This window comes from Epinephelus lanceolatus, chromosome 6 (assembly GCF_041903045.1).
Source record: "Epinephelus lanceolatus isolate andai-2023 chromosome 6, ASM4190304v1, whole genome shotgun sequence".
Classification (NCBI taxonomy): domain Eukaryota; kingdom Metazoa; phylum Chordata; class Actinopteri; order Perciformes; family Serranidae; genus Epinephelus; species Epinephelus lanceolatus.
Window position 1 is genome coordinate 6,396,280 of NC_135739.1, and position 17,031 is coordinate 6,413,310.

Genomic DNA, 17,031 nt, shown 5'->3' on the forward strand with positions numbered 1-17,031 from the left:
CTATGATGCACCATTGCAGCCAGGTAACCTTTTCGTAATAGCTTTTTGCCAGGTTTTTCAATGACCAACATCTCCCTCTTTGCTTAATGGGCAAACACGGCTTTAGGGTTGGGGTTATATCACTGCTTTTTGGTTTGGCATGCTCTTGTGTTTTCACATTTTTATTTTTGAGACAGAAGAAGGATTAGTGCATCAAATTAAGCGCTCTGTAATCACAGATAAACAGTTTGATCAATCACAGCCATTTGTGTCCATTAAACTGTAGATTTTTTTCCTTTTTATTTTGTAACATGCTGTGGTGGTGTTAGTATATATTTCCTGAAGGAAGTGAAGAAATTAAAGGTGTTGTTGTTGAGACAAAGCACCAAATGCACCATTGGCCTTCACTATCACATGTTACAGTAGGAAAAACACAGGTGTGAATAATAAAATGAAATGTGGCTGAATTTCATTTCGCTGCTTCAGTTTCAGGGTGCTGGTATTGTGCACGCTGGCTCGCTGTCACACTGTCATGACTTACCATGACACTTGAATAGAAATGGGCCATTGTTAATGTGATTAAGTTACATTCACGTGCTCCGCGGATGGTCTCATTTCACAAGTTGGGAAGTTGTTCTTCCGGCTTTGGTGTCCTCATGAACTTTTAGTTGTAATGTGGAAACAACTTGGGTGCTACAAAGAAGATGTGTCGTATTTTAAGCAGTGTAAAGCTTTTATATTACAAAGTGATTTAGTCCCAGAGGCCTTTTTGGGGTATTTTTACTGGCTTTACTTTTAAGCTGATATCACAGTCATTATAAAGGCTACATACACATGCTATATCTTTTTTGTTTTGTTTTGTTTTCAGGACAGTCTGGGCTATCCAGATTTGATTCATTCATTGCATGTCCTTCTATGTGCCTGTATTTTATATTGATTTTTATATCAATGGAGAAAAAAATCTGTGTTAATTATGTCTTACATTTTTACATGTATCTCACCATAACAAGTTGGAAGTAGACATATTCTGTGATATCTGAAGAGAGGAGACTCTCTGGAATCTGGCAATATAAGAACCATGATGGTGGGACATTCTGTCACTTCACAGCTGTCCAAAACAGGTGGTTTGTGCCAGGCGGACATGATTGCCAGTATTTTTTCATTATTGCAAGAAATTCCATTGACTCATTCACAAGTGAAAAAATGTGTTTTATCTGAAAGAAACATGCAATATTTACATCTAACATAATAGAAAATAGTTATGATATTATTCCTCACTATATGAAGTGATTGATAACAAGATCTGTATAATGGATTGTAAAGAAATTCGTCAGGTTTTTATTTTGTAGACAATTGATCTGTATTTATAGCGTGATGGGATGACAGCACAATGATGTGTGTGGTATCATTGGAAAGCTCTGGTCCTGCGCTTTCATGTGATATGTGTTGCATTTCTGTGCGACCCTGCATTCACGAGTAATCCATCCAAGAGTACTGTGTGTGCAAAGCAGTATGAAAGCTTTGTTATACATAACTTAAGTGTAACTTTATAATTTTCCTTCCTTGTGAAAACACTGGACTAGCGTGATTTCACGTGATATGAGTAGTGTCTCGCTATGATGAAAGAAAATCCATAGAGAAGAACAGGTGTGAATTTGGACACGCTTTGCGTCGTTTAGGCCCATAGGGTTAAACTGTGTGGACCCTGAGCTAACGACTAAGGAGAAGTCTGGACCCTGTGGCTGGACCAGTTGGGAACCACTGCTCTACTGGAGAGCAACTAGCAACAACTCATAACATATGACAACTTACATAAGAGCAAAACAAGTGACATGCAATAATTAGATAATTAAAGAGCCCCATGATAGTCTGATGACCTGTCCAGGGTGTACCCCACCTCTCGCCCAATGTCAGCTGGGATAGGCTTCATAAATGAGTTGATTAATATTAAAAAGTTTATTACCATCGACTGAACATTTGGTTTCATCCGTCATTTTTCTGCATATATGACGTCAACTCGTGTACCGAAATTTATGCCAACTTTCTGAGCTGTTGTTTTGACCAGAGGGGGCGTTCACGTTAATTTTCCCAGTTGGGAACTAATTATTCCAATTATTCCGACACCACATCAGTTCTGGGTTAGTAACAACTGTGCTTTTCCTACAGTGACGAGTGAAAATGTCTGCTGGGAATAAGGCCTATTGACAACTAATTGTGCTGTTTAATACAGAATGAGTGCAGTGAATAGGTGTAGAGAGAAAAAAGGGATGCTAACACAGTGTCAGGTGTCCCACTGACTTTATCTTTCAGTCTGGAGCGCTTTGCTTCAGGTTTTCTGTTCAGTATTCGTCTGAATTTCACAGCTGCAGTGGGCACAGAGAAATTCTCACACACCTCGCCTTGTGAGAAACGTCCTGTCTCCTCTGTGTCTAACAGTGTGACACTCCCTGCCCATTTAATCATGAGGTAATTCCCACATTTGCAGGTTCTTTCATGAATCATCTAGTGATGGCACAAAAGTCAAGAGAAAATTACATACACTTAGACTGCGTTTGTTTAACTGCTGTCGAAACTGAGACCAGCTGACTCCATGGACGACTGTTAACAATGCAGAATATTCAGATGCAGATGTAGGAAACAGGGTTGTGATGGCCTGAACATGTAAATGTACAGTGAGCCAGGGCTCGGGTGGAGAAAGGAAAAGGTAGGTTTCTTAATCGACATCGTGAGCTCATTTCCTAGGCTGGGATGGCGCTTTTTCCCCCGCGTCACTTCTCCCCATTGAAGTTCTCCACCAAAGCGACTACATCTGGTTGTGTGTTGTTGCCACTTTTGATAAATGCAACTTAAAATGTGTTTCATCATGCATTTCCATCATCAATTCATACAGCTATGACTGAGACAGTCGGAGCCTGTCAGCGCTGTTAATTTCAAAGATTTGTCCCCTCTTAATGCTGTCCAGAGCACAGCGCTCTGCCATTACACTGTGTTATAACGGACGTGTCCTGCCCAGGTTGACATCCCGCAGTAGAAACAGGCAGGTATAATTTTCTACTGAGCTGCTGATTACACTGACTGATGTTTTGTTCCTAATGTTCCCGGCTCTGCCTTTGCTCACAGCGCTCTGAAATATGGGCTGAACAGTTACAAACAGCAGAGCCAGATGAAGTCACTGTCGAGCAAAACAAATGTCATTTGGCTGAAAGAGCTGCAGCTCGCTGTTAATGTACAGAGCGTTTGAGATGGATGCGTTTGGAGTTTGCGTGTTGATACCAAAAACCACATCGTGTGCAAACTGAAATGGAACACGTTTGATGCCGATATAAACCACTGACATTTTGGATATGAAGATATTTTTTTTTGAAATATTGTTTTGATCTCTGGTGATGACTGCATGTTATTACAAACACACATTCTATATAAAAGGTTCTGTCTTTTGTTCCTGCACATAAAGCTGTTTAATTTTTTGACTAGAAAACTTAAAAACTCTGAGTAGCCTCAAGGTTAAACTTTTATGCCTAAACCTTCCAACAGCAGACACACTACTGTAAGAAAAAAAAAAAAACAAAACCTTGTATAATACACAGTTCAATTCATAGCTCTGCAGTAGGATTAAGTGTTTTGTATAGATATACGACAGCAGGTAAAGGAAGAGGCTTCACTGAGTGTGTTCACGCTATTCTGCATCTTTCTGACAAACTATTTCACCTCTGCATGGCTCAGCTTTTTTTTTTTTTTGCACAAACCAACTTGCTAAACATGTTTTTTACTCCTGTTGATACAAGTTCTAATATGATGTAATGTCAGTCCCAGCTTTCTGTGTCGCTCCGCTTCAACAAGCTCTGTTAAAAAGAGGAAACTCTGTTAAAAACTGCAAAAACGTTTAAATGTTAAAGATAAACACGGCAAATGTAAGCTAATGTTCGCCCAGAACTTCTGATTACACAGTAAAGGTCTATCTCTGCCTTCTACGGTGGCTGACAAGGGCAAACACTCTACAACAGCCCAAAATATTTTCATTAGGAGAAAAGTGCTGCAGCTTGAGAAACAATGCCAATTCAAATATACATATGAATCCCCAAAGCAAATACATCAGCAAGCAAACACGCTACAAATGGGTCTTTTCCATTGTCACTCTTGGCCGCGACGAGTAAAGCCACGCTGCACTGATTTGCGTTTCCATCCGTCAGTTTAGACGCGCAGTGCTGACCTTCTCCAGAGTAAAATGGTCAATGGATCTGCATTTGTATAGCGCCTTTCTAGTCATCTGACCACTCAAAGCGCTTTTTACACTACAAGTCACATTCACCCATTCATAGACACATTCATACACTGGTGGCCGAGGCTACCATACAAGGTGCCACCTGCTACTTTAAACACACACACACCGATGGAACGGCCATTGGGAGCAATTTGGGGTTCAGTATGTTGCTCAAGGATACTTCAACATGCAGACTGGGGGAGCCGGGGATCGAACCGCTGAACTTATGATTTGTGGATGACCCGCTCTACCTCTGAGCCACAGCCACCACCGTTGGTCTAGAGTGTAACCCTAACCCTTACCCTAGAGGTAGCGGTGATGTTTCTCCAAACCCCGACAACCCCGTTTATCCCCATGAAACGAGTGTGTGTGTTGGGAGACTCGTCTCACCTCTGTCTGCAGGAGACCAGAGTCTGTGTGTGTTCAGGTCTCAGTACGTCTGTAGCTTCTGCCTGAATCTCTGTGGTTTGAAGTTTAGTTTCTCTCCTGCATCCTGTTTTTACTTTACATATCTGCTTTATGTTTCATGTTCGTTATCAGCCGTGTTAGAAGTTATGTAAAGTTGCTGCTGAAAACTCAGCGTTTCCTTATTTTGCTGCTTCACAATAAAAGTTTTTACATAACAAATTAATGTGGGACTTTTATTGTGAAGAATCTATTGGAAATGAAATGTGTTTATCACTGAATTAGCTGAACTTTATCAGCAACTTTTCCTTAATAAATACCAGTCTAATAATACGGTAGGGAGGAAGAGTAAAAGCAGAAACAGCCACAGTGAGATGTTGATGAAGAGCTGCAGGCAACAGGCTCTTACTGCACCTCTGCAAAAAGCTCACCACCAACAGGTAAACTTCTTTTACCTGCCCTGTTGTGGAAAAACACAAGCAGCAAAAATAACAGGGGACTTAAGCCGTAGATTGGCCCGCTGCTTTAGCACTCAAGACAAGTCATTATCAGTTTAAGGCACACCTTCAAGAAGGTAGTCCTGTTGTAGTGGAAATGCAAATCCCTGCTACCCTGAGCGGACGGCCCACACCAAACCAAACCAAGCCAAGCCAAACCAAACCAAACCATGCCAAGGCCTGCCCAAGACTGTCAAAAAGGGGTCAAAAAGTCAAAAACACACAATATATCAAAGTCGGAGAGCGAAATAAGTCATTTTGCGGGGGCTTCTCGGACCTAATGGCATCATGTGATGGACTCGGAAGTTGTAGTTACACTAGTGTAGTTTGGGCACTGTGTCAAAATCGCTTCAGAGTCTGGCCCACGTCCTGTGAACCTGCTCTACTTCATTTTACTTTGTGCTTCAAACAGACTCGTCTGGTTCCTCTCTTTCTCACTCAGGTCGTAAATCAAGCTGTTCCTCGTAGTGCTCCTCCTCGAGGCCGAGAGTTTCCATTGAGTTGACTGGATATGTAGCATTTTTCTGTTGCATTTATTTTTGGGATTTGTGTGTTTTCAACTTTGCACGCCGTCTTTGATGTTAACGTGTTTGTTTTGGCTTTCTGCAGCAAATTTCCATTGTTGTACCTGTTTTGGATTTTTAATGTGTTTTTGAATTGGCATTGTTCATGACCACCACAATAGGTTTCAAATTAAAATACATTTCTGTTATGAAAGGAAGTGGCCTGGTATCACAAGTGTTTTTTATAAAATACAGAAAACTGTATTTCGTGTGGATTTCATTGTTGATTTTTAACTTCACCCTGAAGCCTTACAGAGCACAATGACTTCCTGTTTGCATGCTGCTTTACAAATATCCACATATTTAACTTGACACATGAGCAAATAAACAAAACTCCATCTTTGCTCTTTGCTGAGAGTGGTCAGATTGAGAGAAAAGGTCAGGTCAGAGGTCGCTGGGTGAACAGCTGCTGAAGAGTGAAGGTCACCAGGTACAGATGTTCGATGTTACCGGGGTCATAACGATGCATTCTGGGTACACCACATCGCCTAAGTCCATCCATGTGTTTCCTGACCTTTGAACTGTGACCCCTCGTAGGTTTTTTTTTCTTTGTCATACAAGAAGCATTCAGGCCTTATGGAAAAAGAAGTGATCCTCGTAAAGTGGAAATTTGAGTTACGCAGATCATCACAGTCTGTTTCCTTGAGGTCTCTCTCTCTCTCTCTCACACACACACACACACACACACACACACACACTGCTTTATTTCCATCGCTCCTCTTTATTCAGTCACTTGCACGCAAACAGTTGCATACTTAAAGCCGCTCATACACATGCGTACGCTCACACACAAGCAGCGAACCTGATCTTTACCTCCTTTTGTATCCTGTGTCACTGGGCACTCCTTGCCCCGCCCACATGATAGCGCCTTTCCCAGGACCCTTACTTCCTGCATTCACCCTGTTCCCATGACAACTAAGCTTTAAATGGGTAGAGCCTTTGCTATCAGCCAGGCTTGTCAAAAACAGCTTCCCAAAGAGTGACACTGGGAGCCAGCTCCCGCTATCTTCATGCTTCTCCTCAAGTCTTTTAGGTGTCGCCACCGTTTCCCCTCTGACTGCAGGACACACCCACTCTTCAAGGCCGTCCACCCTGCTAAACACTTGCACCCGACACACACACATACTTGGAGTTTTTTTGTGAAAAACACACCCACGGTGAGATATCTGCTTTGACTGACACTGAGACAGGCCTCCGAAAGGCGCAGAGGAAATGTTCTTTGGTAAACTGATGAGGTGTGGAGACAGAGGAGTGATATTCTACAGCCCCAGAGTGCCAGTGCTCTGATACATGTTCAAAGGGATCTTCTGTGCCGTGTTTTTCTTACTCTTTTGAGGATTCCATGTGTTTTTGATGGCCCCTGCGCCGGCCATTTCCTCCCTACTGCAGGGGCTGTACAACCTTTCATATCATATCTTCATAAACTGACAGGGAGAACACCGGGGTGTGAAGTGAGAGGGTATCAGTGTGTGATTGTGTGTGTTACTGGGATATTTCCACATCTTGTGTTTTCCACTGTGCGTGTCTTCTGTGCGTGTGTGTGTGTGTGTGTGTACATGTGTGTGTCATTACGCTGCTGTACGCCATAATGGACACAAATCCTCCAGGTTTTGTCCATATGTGACCAAACTGAGTATAGTTTTATGTATTATTCTGCTGTACACTGACAGATCAAGTGCCCTCTTTAAGTTCAGTGTGTATCTGTATGTTTTTGCAGGAGAAGCCGTATAAATGCAGCGAGTGCAACAAAGCCTTCAGCCAGAAAAGAGGACTGGACGAGCACATGAGGACCCACACAGGAGAGAAACCTTTCCAATGTGATGTGAGTATCCAGCTGCCTCTGCTTTACCTCCAAACCAGCCTTCCCTCCATTCTTGCATGTGTTTGTCTGTGTGTGTGTATACGTGATGGCATCAGGCCAGATGTGGGGAAGAGTCAGGGGGCTCAGTAAGAGGCAGATAGTGATCTTGCTTCTCTGGAGGGGCCGAGTGGGCTGATCTCACGTAAATACATTGAGAGGATCAGAGGGAGAAATTACCCTCTGCTTATAATACTGTTGGAGTAATAATTATTTTCAGAGACTAGGGAGGGAACATGTGACAGAAGACATTGTCCATGTTGGAAACAACTTTCTAAATGCTTTATCACCATCTCTGAAAATTGGAAACGTAAGGCAAATTCCTGCTCTTCATGTAGAAAGCCACAACTTTGTCTTAGGGAATCTTTTGAATTCAAAATCCTATTAAGTCCTGTCTACCTCTCAAAACATTTCAGTGTGATGGATAAATGTGAAGCCCAAGGGTTCTGGGACCTTGACACCTTTCAAACAGAATTAAAGTGATGGGTTTTTAGTATTATTCTAGACCACAGGTTTTTTTAAACCAATGCTGTGTGAGGTGAAAGCGGCAGGTGCATGCCTTTGTTCTAAAAACAACAGGAAGTCAAAGTAGTTTGGCTCATTCACCAACACGGTCGATTAAAGTGTCATGACCTGGTCAAATCTAGTCACACAGACATGATGAACATTAGTTTAACGTCAGTGTGACAGACACTTTTAGAGGGTTATTGACTGTATTCAGTTGGTGATTTGTTAATTTTTAAGAGGGGTACGGACTCTAGCACCCTGGTCTCACTCTGAAGTCGTCAAATACCGGCGCTTGGGCCGTGACTTTAGACAAAAAAAAGCCATTCTTTCGCATCAGCATAATATGTGGCCGGTCGCTGTTGATGTGTAACAGAGCCTGGTGGCATCAGGGGGAAACGCGGTGGGACAACAATGCATGTCAAGGGGGCAAAAGTCAGACTAGGGTGAGCAGGACAGATGGTGGATGGGTCCAACAACCACTGACACCCAGGAGGTCGGTGTTTGCTTCCCTTATGATTGTGAAGCCAAGCCCTGTTCTTTTTTCCCAAACCCTACCTTGTGCCTTTGTTGTATAAACCCAACCAACGTGAGTTGTCCAAACGTAACCTCGTGCATTTGTTGTTGAAGGAAAAAAAAAACGTCAGTTGACAGGGGGGCTGGAGCCTATCCCAGCTGACATTGGGCGAGAGGCAGGGTACACCCTGGACAGGTCACCAGACGGTCACAGGGCTGACACATAGAGACAGACAACCATTCACACTCACATTCACACCTACGGACAATTTAGAGTCACCAGTTAATCTGCATGTCTTTGGGCTGTGGGAGGAAGCTGGAGCACCTGGAGAAAACCCACGGGGCTTCCCCGCACAGGTTTGAACCAGGAACCCTCTTGCTGGCGACAATGCTAACCGCTGCACCACCGTGCCGCCCTGTTGTGCCAATATAATGTGTGAGTGAGTGTATTTTGCAAAAAGAGTTTATATGCAAGCTGTACATTTCCTGAGAAAGCAGAAGTGTTCTTGAAAAGTCATACATCATATGTCAACGTGGAAAGTCCATGACCAAATGTCGGTTTGTGACGAGATGTTGACTCTGGGTCTGGACCCAGGGGGATGGAGAGAGACAGCAGGTTAACAAGGGTGGTGCATTTTGTTCACTTTGCTAAGAAGAGGGATGGCATCCCCCTCAAATACTCTACGGACCTTACTCCATCATGAACCAGTGTCCATGAAATCTGCTTCGAAATCACAGCAATAAAGACAATCCTTACAATTAAGAACTTGCCAGAGAATCAACACAATTTCAAGTTTTCTTCAGTGCCAAAATAATCAAGTGATAGTGTATGTCCATGGGCACATTGCAAACAGGAACTGAAAAAAGGTAATTCAGTATACTTTTACTTTTTGCCAAAATGTAAACAAATACTAAAGTAAAGGGAGCTCATGTAGACAACTGCGTCCAAATCCAAAGCACATGCTGCATGATTATCCCCCAAAGTAGAAGCAGAACAAAGAATAACACTAATACACAAATCCATTGATATGAAAGTTTTTGTGGTGCACGTTCAGTATGAATTGACATTACTGTGGCTCAGATCAGACAAAAAACTCAAGCAATTTTAAAATAGGGTGGACGCAGTTGTCTCGATTTTGTCTGACGAGGGGGCCGCAGTGTCGGACTGAAAACCTTTCTTCTAGACAGCTCAGTCATGGCCAATAGATCATAACTCTGGAATCCAAATATCTCTTAATTCTTTGAAGAACATCAAAAAACAATCGTGTCTAATCCATCACCCAACTCTGGATTCCCAGATTCTCGTTTGAGCTTTAACACCCTAATAAGCCTAAATCCGTGGCATCGCCTCAAGTCCCAGACCAGAAAATGGGCACGGAGTTGTTGTTTGAGACCACAGAATCAGTATCCTATTCATTGCCAGTGAAGCATCAGCAGAAAGTGTCTCTAACATTCATCTGGCTTCTTTTTCCCAGCTGCGGAAGAGACATTCTCATGTAAATAATTCTACGCTAAACTATTAAAGATAATAGAAATAACATGTGGATTTTATTTTGGGGTGGATTTTGAGTCAGACAAAAAGGATTGCACAGTTCCAAGAACATTTTCCAGACAAGCTAGAGGGGCTCTATAAGCAGTGTCTGTCATAACAGCATTAAAAATGTTGTAGAAGCATCCAGTAACATCTGGGTTACGATGAGACGAGGAGGCCCCACTCTCATCAGATCCTGTCGCCGGTTCACTTCATAAAATTCTTAATATTTTACTGACTCTGGGACAGTGAAGTGAGAACAGGACAGCAAATAAATATGAAGTTGGGTGAAAATGTATCATGTGGCTGTAGACTTATAAACAGAACCACTGTGGACCATACATCAGCTGGAAAATAGAAATTTGTGGACTGACTGCGTAATAATATCACGGGAATCTTACTTTTGACCATTATTGTGTCCAAACACGGGCTGGGCTACATGACTTATAGATAATATTGCAATATTTTTAGGCTATATCGCTATATATGATTTATATCTTGATATTTTGAAATCTCCTCCAATTTACAGTAGAAGACTAAAATAGTAAAGTACTGTTATAACATAGTATTGTTAGAATAAAGTTGAACAAAGAACTAATATATTAAAATCAAATAAGTACTGTTATAAAAAAAGTAAAATAATGTTATAGTAAAGATACACAAAGCACTGCAATAATAAAGTTATATAAAGTACTGTTATAATTAATTTTAAGATAGTGTTATAATAAATGTAAACAAAGTACTGATATAATAAAATTAAATAAGAACTATTATAATAAAGTTAAGCAAAGCACTGTTGAAATTAAGTTAAATAAAATACTGGTATAATAAAGTTAAACAAAGTACTGTTATAAAGTTAAATGAGTACTGCTATAATAAAGTTTAACAAAATAGTGTTATAATAAAGTTTAACAAAGTACTGTTATAATAAAGTTAAATGAGTTCTGTTATAATAAAGTTTAACAAAGTACTGTTATAATAAAGTTAAATGAATTCTGTTATAATAAAGTTTAACAAAGTATTGCTTTAATAAATGTAAACAAAGTACTGTTGTAAGAAAGATAAATAAAATACTGGTACAATAAAGTTAAATAAAGTACCATTTTAATAAAGTTTAAATTTAAGCAAAGTACTTGTATAGTGTTACAATAAAGTTAAGCAAAGTGCTGTTGTAATAAAGTTAAATAAAGTACTGTTGTAATAAAGTTAAGGAAAGTACTGTTATAATTAAGTTTAACAAAATAGTCTTGTAATAAAGTTAAGCAAAGTACTGTTATAATAAAGTTAAATAAAGTATTGCTTTAATAAAGTTAAACAAAGTACTGCTGTAATAAAGTTAAACAAAGTACTGTCATAATTAAGTTTAACTAAATAGTCTTATGATAAAGTTAAGCAAAGTACTGGTGTAATAAAGTTAAACAAGGTACTGTTATAATTAAGTTTAACAAAATAGTGTTCTAATAAAGTTAAATAAAGTACTTTTATAATAAAGTTAAATAAAGTATTATTCTAATAAAGTTAGACAAAGTATTGCTTTAATATAGTTAAACAAAATAGTCTTATAATAAAGTTAAACAAAGTACTGTTACATTAAGTTTAAGAAAATAGTGTTATAATAAAGTTAAACAAAGTACTGTTACATTAAGTTTAAGAAAATAGTGTTATAATAAATTTAAGCAAAGTACTGTTATAATAAAGTAAATGAGTTCTGTTATAATAAAGTTAAATAAAGTATTGCTTTAATAAAGTTAAACAAAGTACTGTCATAATTAAGTTTAACTAAATAGTCTTATGATAAAGTTAAGCAAAGTACTGCTGTAATAAAGTTAAACAAGGTACTGTTATAATTAAGTTTAACCAAATAGTGTTATAATAAAGTTAAATAAAGTACTGTTACATTAAGTTTAACAAAATAGTGTTATAATAAAGTTAAGCAAAGTACTGTTGTAATAAGGTTAAATAAAGTACTGGTATGATAAAGTTAAACAAAATACTGTTTTAATAAAGTTAAACAAAGTACTGTTATAACAAAGTTAAACAAAGTACTGTTGCATTAAGTTTAAGAAAATAGTGTTATAATAAAGTAAAGCAAAATACTGTTGTAATAAAGTTAAACAAAGTACTGCTGTAATAAAGTTAAATAGAATACTGGTATAATTAAGTTGAATAAAGTATTGTTGATATTAAAATAAGTCAAAGCAGAACCACTGGGGTTTTTATTCTGATGTTCCTGTCTCATCTCGGGCGAGAAGAGTTGATGTGTTTGCTTTGAACATAAAGCTTCCAGTCAACAGTTAGCCGTTAGCAGGAAGTGAAACCATAAGAGTGACGCCATTAACAGTGAGAATTTATTCACTGTGAATGGGAAACAAACTAAGCAGTTCATAAATTAAGAGTATTTGCATGTCGCACTGGTGCTCCATGGTTGCAAAATGTGACTAAATGCTCACGGTCTGGAGCCCTTCAGGTACAACACACCTTGCCTGCTCACACAGTATCGCCACGTGTGTGTGACGTGTCATGTTTATGCCAGTGGCTTTAAAAAAGTGACAGTTTAACTCAATGTTTGCAACATAGTCATTTTATACATCCAATATGGAATAAGCTGTGAAACATTGAGTACAATCGATATATTGCTCGGCATCACTTCAAACCAGAACTGATTTCTTTCATATCTCACAGGCCACAGATGTAAAGTGTCTGAGATTTTCTGAATGTAATTCATTGCCCTGAAGTTCTTCACAGATGGAGTGAGGAGGACACATGCTGTGATTCTTGAAGCAGTACGTTAAACTGCAGCTGAACAGCAGCCAGCGGCGGATTATAATGATTGATAGAGGACGATGGAGTCATTTGTACAGTGTAAAATGGCTCATTTGTGATGGATGTTAAGTTGCATGCATTCCCTCTCGCTACTGGTGAAAAAAAAAAAGCAATATCTGTCGTCAAGGTCCGTCGCGTCTGATTTACAAATCATTCTGTGTGTCTCCGGCTGTGCCTGTGATAAGCCTGAACTCTGCAGTGAGCAGAGGAATGTGGTAAACAAGTTAAAACTTAAAGTGTGTTTATTTTGCTTACTTTGATTATTCCTATTTAAATCCTGTGTGTTTTCTAGGTGTGTGACCTGTCATTCAGCTTGAAGAAGATGCTCAGCAGGCACAAGCTTACACACAACCCGAACCGGCCCATGGCAGAGTGCCAGCTGTGCCATAAGAAGTTCACCAGGAACGACTACCTCAAAGTACATATGGAGAATGTCCACGGGGAGACGGAGAGCTAGAGCCAATTATGGAACCACTGGCTGAGAATGATATCTGATTCCTCGGATAAAGTTCAGTCCCATGCTTCATGCAACCAGTATGGCCTACACATACTATACACAGATGGATAGATAGCAGAAATGTTGTTATTAAAGATACATACATGTCGAATATGGAAAACATTTGGTATTTCGAAATTGAAACATAGGCTGTACATTTGTAATTTTTTTGTCATACTGTTCGGATATTGTTTTGGATATTCCCAGATATGTTTGAGCTGCCTCCAGAGCCGCTGTGTCTGTCTCTCCGACTTCTAACCAGTGTTACTGTTCGTACTGTCACAGCCTGACCTCTTCCACCGTAGCATTTACTGACCAACTGTCTGAACACATTACTGTACACCCATGGCCAGTCGCCATGTGCCAAAAAACACCTGTGAGCACATTTTCTGTAGTTTTACCTGTACGCTTCCTACATGTTTACACCTGTTTGTTGGCGCCCAAACATGTTTAATATTTAGACTCTGTTGCGCCCTCGAGCACACTTCAAAACCATGTTGCTCCATTTATTATTTCAAAATAAAAGTATTAAAACAGGATGGCTGAGCAGGAGACGGAGAGAAGTGGAGCGCTAAAAGCACAAATGCTAACCAGCTACAAAATCTGAAACAGCTCACAAGTTAAATATTTTATTTACAGAGTAGCCAGAGAGTATAAACATACTGTCATCAGTCTTTCATGCTCCTTTTTTTTACCGCTCTACAAGGGCTCTCATTTTTATAAAAGTTATGAACGGTTCCAAGAAAAGTTGCACGGGAAAGTTTCATGTTTTGTCGTACTAATGGATGCTTGATTCAAACTGTTTTCAGGTACTGTATAATCTGGTAGACGACTTCATAACTGTTGGACCTGCAGGGAAAGTTCAGATTTTTAGAAGTGGGGTTGTATGATGTACTTACCTGTAGTCACTGTGTTACATACAGGAGATGTCAGTCAACATGCTGCCAGTTTAGAGAAGCAGGCTGGAGTGAGGAGGGAGCAGCAACAAAAAGTATTAAGGGTGCTGTCACACCTGCCCTGTTTGGTTCGGTTCAATCGTATCTAAGTTTGCTTGGGCAGGTGTGAACACAGAAGTCGCACTCAGGTGTGCACCAAAACGACCGGATCGAGACCTTCTTGAAGAGGTGGTCCTGGTACAGTAACAAACGAACTCTGGTGCAGTTCATTTGGTAATACACTTACTGTGGAAATGTACCACATACAACCCTACTTCAAAAAATGCGAATCATCCCTTTAACTTAAGATGAAAGACTTTCTTGCCTTTAGGTGCTGAAACTGTGTTACTGTTTCTGCGTCCCAGATTGTATTAGGGACAAAGATAATCCAAAGTACTGTTTGTGTTGACTTTCATTTATTGTTTCCTATGAATGGCCCAGGGTCATCGTGCCTTACAGTATGTTGTAAGTTGTAATCGTTGGTCAATACAGTATTTCATGTATTCCACCAGAGGTGCGACTCTGTCCTGTTTCATGTCCAGACCCATTTGCTTCCTCGTTTACTGCCCCTGTGATTAATGCACACTTTCCAGCTGTTTATTCTGCATCTGTAGACTGTGAATTGTCACTTCACACTTTTGTATTTTGAAATGTATAAAACCTCATCACCTACCAAACATCCATTTCCTCCGCCCGTTCTAATTATGTGTTTGCGAACTGTTGACATTGGGGGGGGGTTGCAAGGAAACGCTCTGAGAGTTGATTAAAAGTGTTCTCGTTGTTAATCTAACCCCTGTTCTTGGGTTGGCAGTCTGCTGGGAGTGAGGGCTAATTAAAGCTTTTTTTTTTCTGAGGCCACAGTCACCACTTGCCTGATCTGTAAAGCCACACTGTAAAGAGCGCCTCTGATGGTTTCTCTCTGTGGACGCGGGGACGCTTTCTCACGTCCGTCCCCTGCAGAGGCTCTCTGGTATCTCTGGATTCGACTGTGAGAATCCCACGAGCAGCGGAGTGAAGTGGGAGAGCCGCGAGTCCTTCTCATCATCGCTCTGTGAAGTCTGTGAAACGGGGCTGCTGTTCAAACTCAATAAATCTCGCCATGTGTGGTTTTGGCTTCCTAAAAAACACATAACTCCTCCAGTGTGTCTATCTTCACCTCTTTGAGTGCGTGCTGTTTGTTTAACAATTAACTAATTACTGGTGTTAGATTACATTTCAGCTCTGTTGCATAAAACTTCAAAACTGCTCGATGTCTCTGTGCTCCCATCAGCCTCTGTCAGGCTTCCAGAGGAGCGTGGTTGGCGCCGACTCTCAGATCACATGCGGCCGGGTTAACCTGCTCTCCCTCTGGAGCTTGGTTCACCGCGTGGCCATGCAGGGCGTGGCCCGAGTCACCCTGCCTCACTGAGGCCCTCGCTGCCCGCTGAGCTTGTGCTGCCCGCCGCCCGCTTGTTAGTGGTGAGCCCTCCAGGCCATACTGACGCACTCTCAAATACAGTAGCATTTATACTGCATCTTGTAAACAGTAGTAGTAGTAGTAGGGATTTCCATCAGTGGAATATCATTGTCTGCCGCATGACTTGTCGGTCCGAATCGGGCTGACAGGTCAGACTGAGTGTTGAGATATCTCTGCTCTTGATTATCGCTCTGCTCTCTGTAACGATGCGTCTCGCCTGTCACCGTCCATGTCTCTGGTTTTTTATTTTCGTATCACAACCTTTGATTTCCTCTTGGGACTTTCCCAGTGACCCAGTGATCTTGTCCTCCACTTCAGTCATTTCTTTTCCCCCCGCGTGCATCCCTGCCTGCATGTGTCTCTCCCTTCCTGCTGGGTGTATCATGCCAAAAGCTCCCAGTCAATGTGTTTCTAATTACATGTTTTTACTGGAAGCCCCAGTTTCCTGTGTTGCCTCCCCATTTGTGAGTGTGGCCAGACTGGGCCCCGACCAGCATCCACAGAGCCGAACGCCAGCCCCGCCCCACTGCGCAGGAGTATCATTACCACGCCGGGCCGGGTTTATGGTAAACCGCTGTCACGTTAGGAATGACACGGACACGCTTGTCTGACCTCTGTGTTTGGCCGGTGTTGCCGTAGCAACAGGTAGCCTTTCCCCTTCGCTTCCCTTCACCAGAGCAAAGTGGAATGTGTGTGCCCGGCGAAGAGTGCCATGTCGGAGAATTTTAAAACGAGTGGGCAGGGTGTGTTTGGGTATTCTGGGTCACCCTTTTCAGCGGTGATGGATGTTCCTTTAAAGCCACATTTCCATGGAGACAGACTGCGGCACTTGGGTACCTAAAAAGCCTTGACACTGAAAACCAGCAAAAGGTCAAATGCTTGACACAAGGCCATAGGGCTTGAGCCGAGAGACTTGCCCGTCCGAGGAAAACACACACACATATGCACACACACGCCATTCGCACAATATTCTTGTCCTGCTTGCTGATTTACAAGATGGTTCTAATTTAATCTCCAGACTCCACTCCAGGCAAGTACCAGGTCAGGTAGACAGGGATTATTTCATTAGGAGGAAATTGGGAGAGGAACTATCATTAAACTACACACGCTACTCCCCACCCCCGACCTACACAGCCCAAACCTTTCATTTATACACAATTGTTTCGGACAGATGACACAAAATACAAGCATTGTGCAAGTAGTTTTT

General features: G+C 41.1%; 1 protein-coding gene across 1 annotated transcript in view; it reads left to right on the forward strand.

Moving 5' to 3' along the window:
- The window catches only part of prdm5 (PR domain containing 5), a 56,141-nt gene extending 41,096 nt beyond the window's left edge, over positions 1–15,045 (forward strand). The window contains exons 15-16 of the mRNA XM_033621090.2: positions 7,423–7,527; positions 13,230–15,045. Coding sequence (XP_033476981.1) covers positions 7,423–7,527; positions 13,230–13,394 — 270 coding nt within the window. The 3' untranslated portion in view covers positions 13,395–15,045. The remainder of the gene's footprint in view (positions 1–7,422; positions 7,528–13,229) is intronic.
- Positions 15,046–17,031: the final 1,986 nt, after the last annotated feature.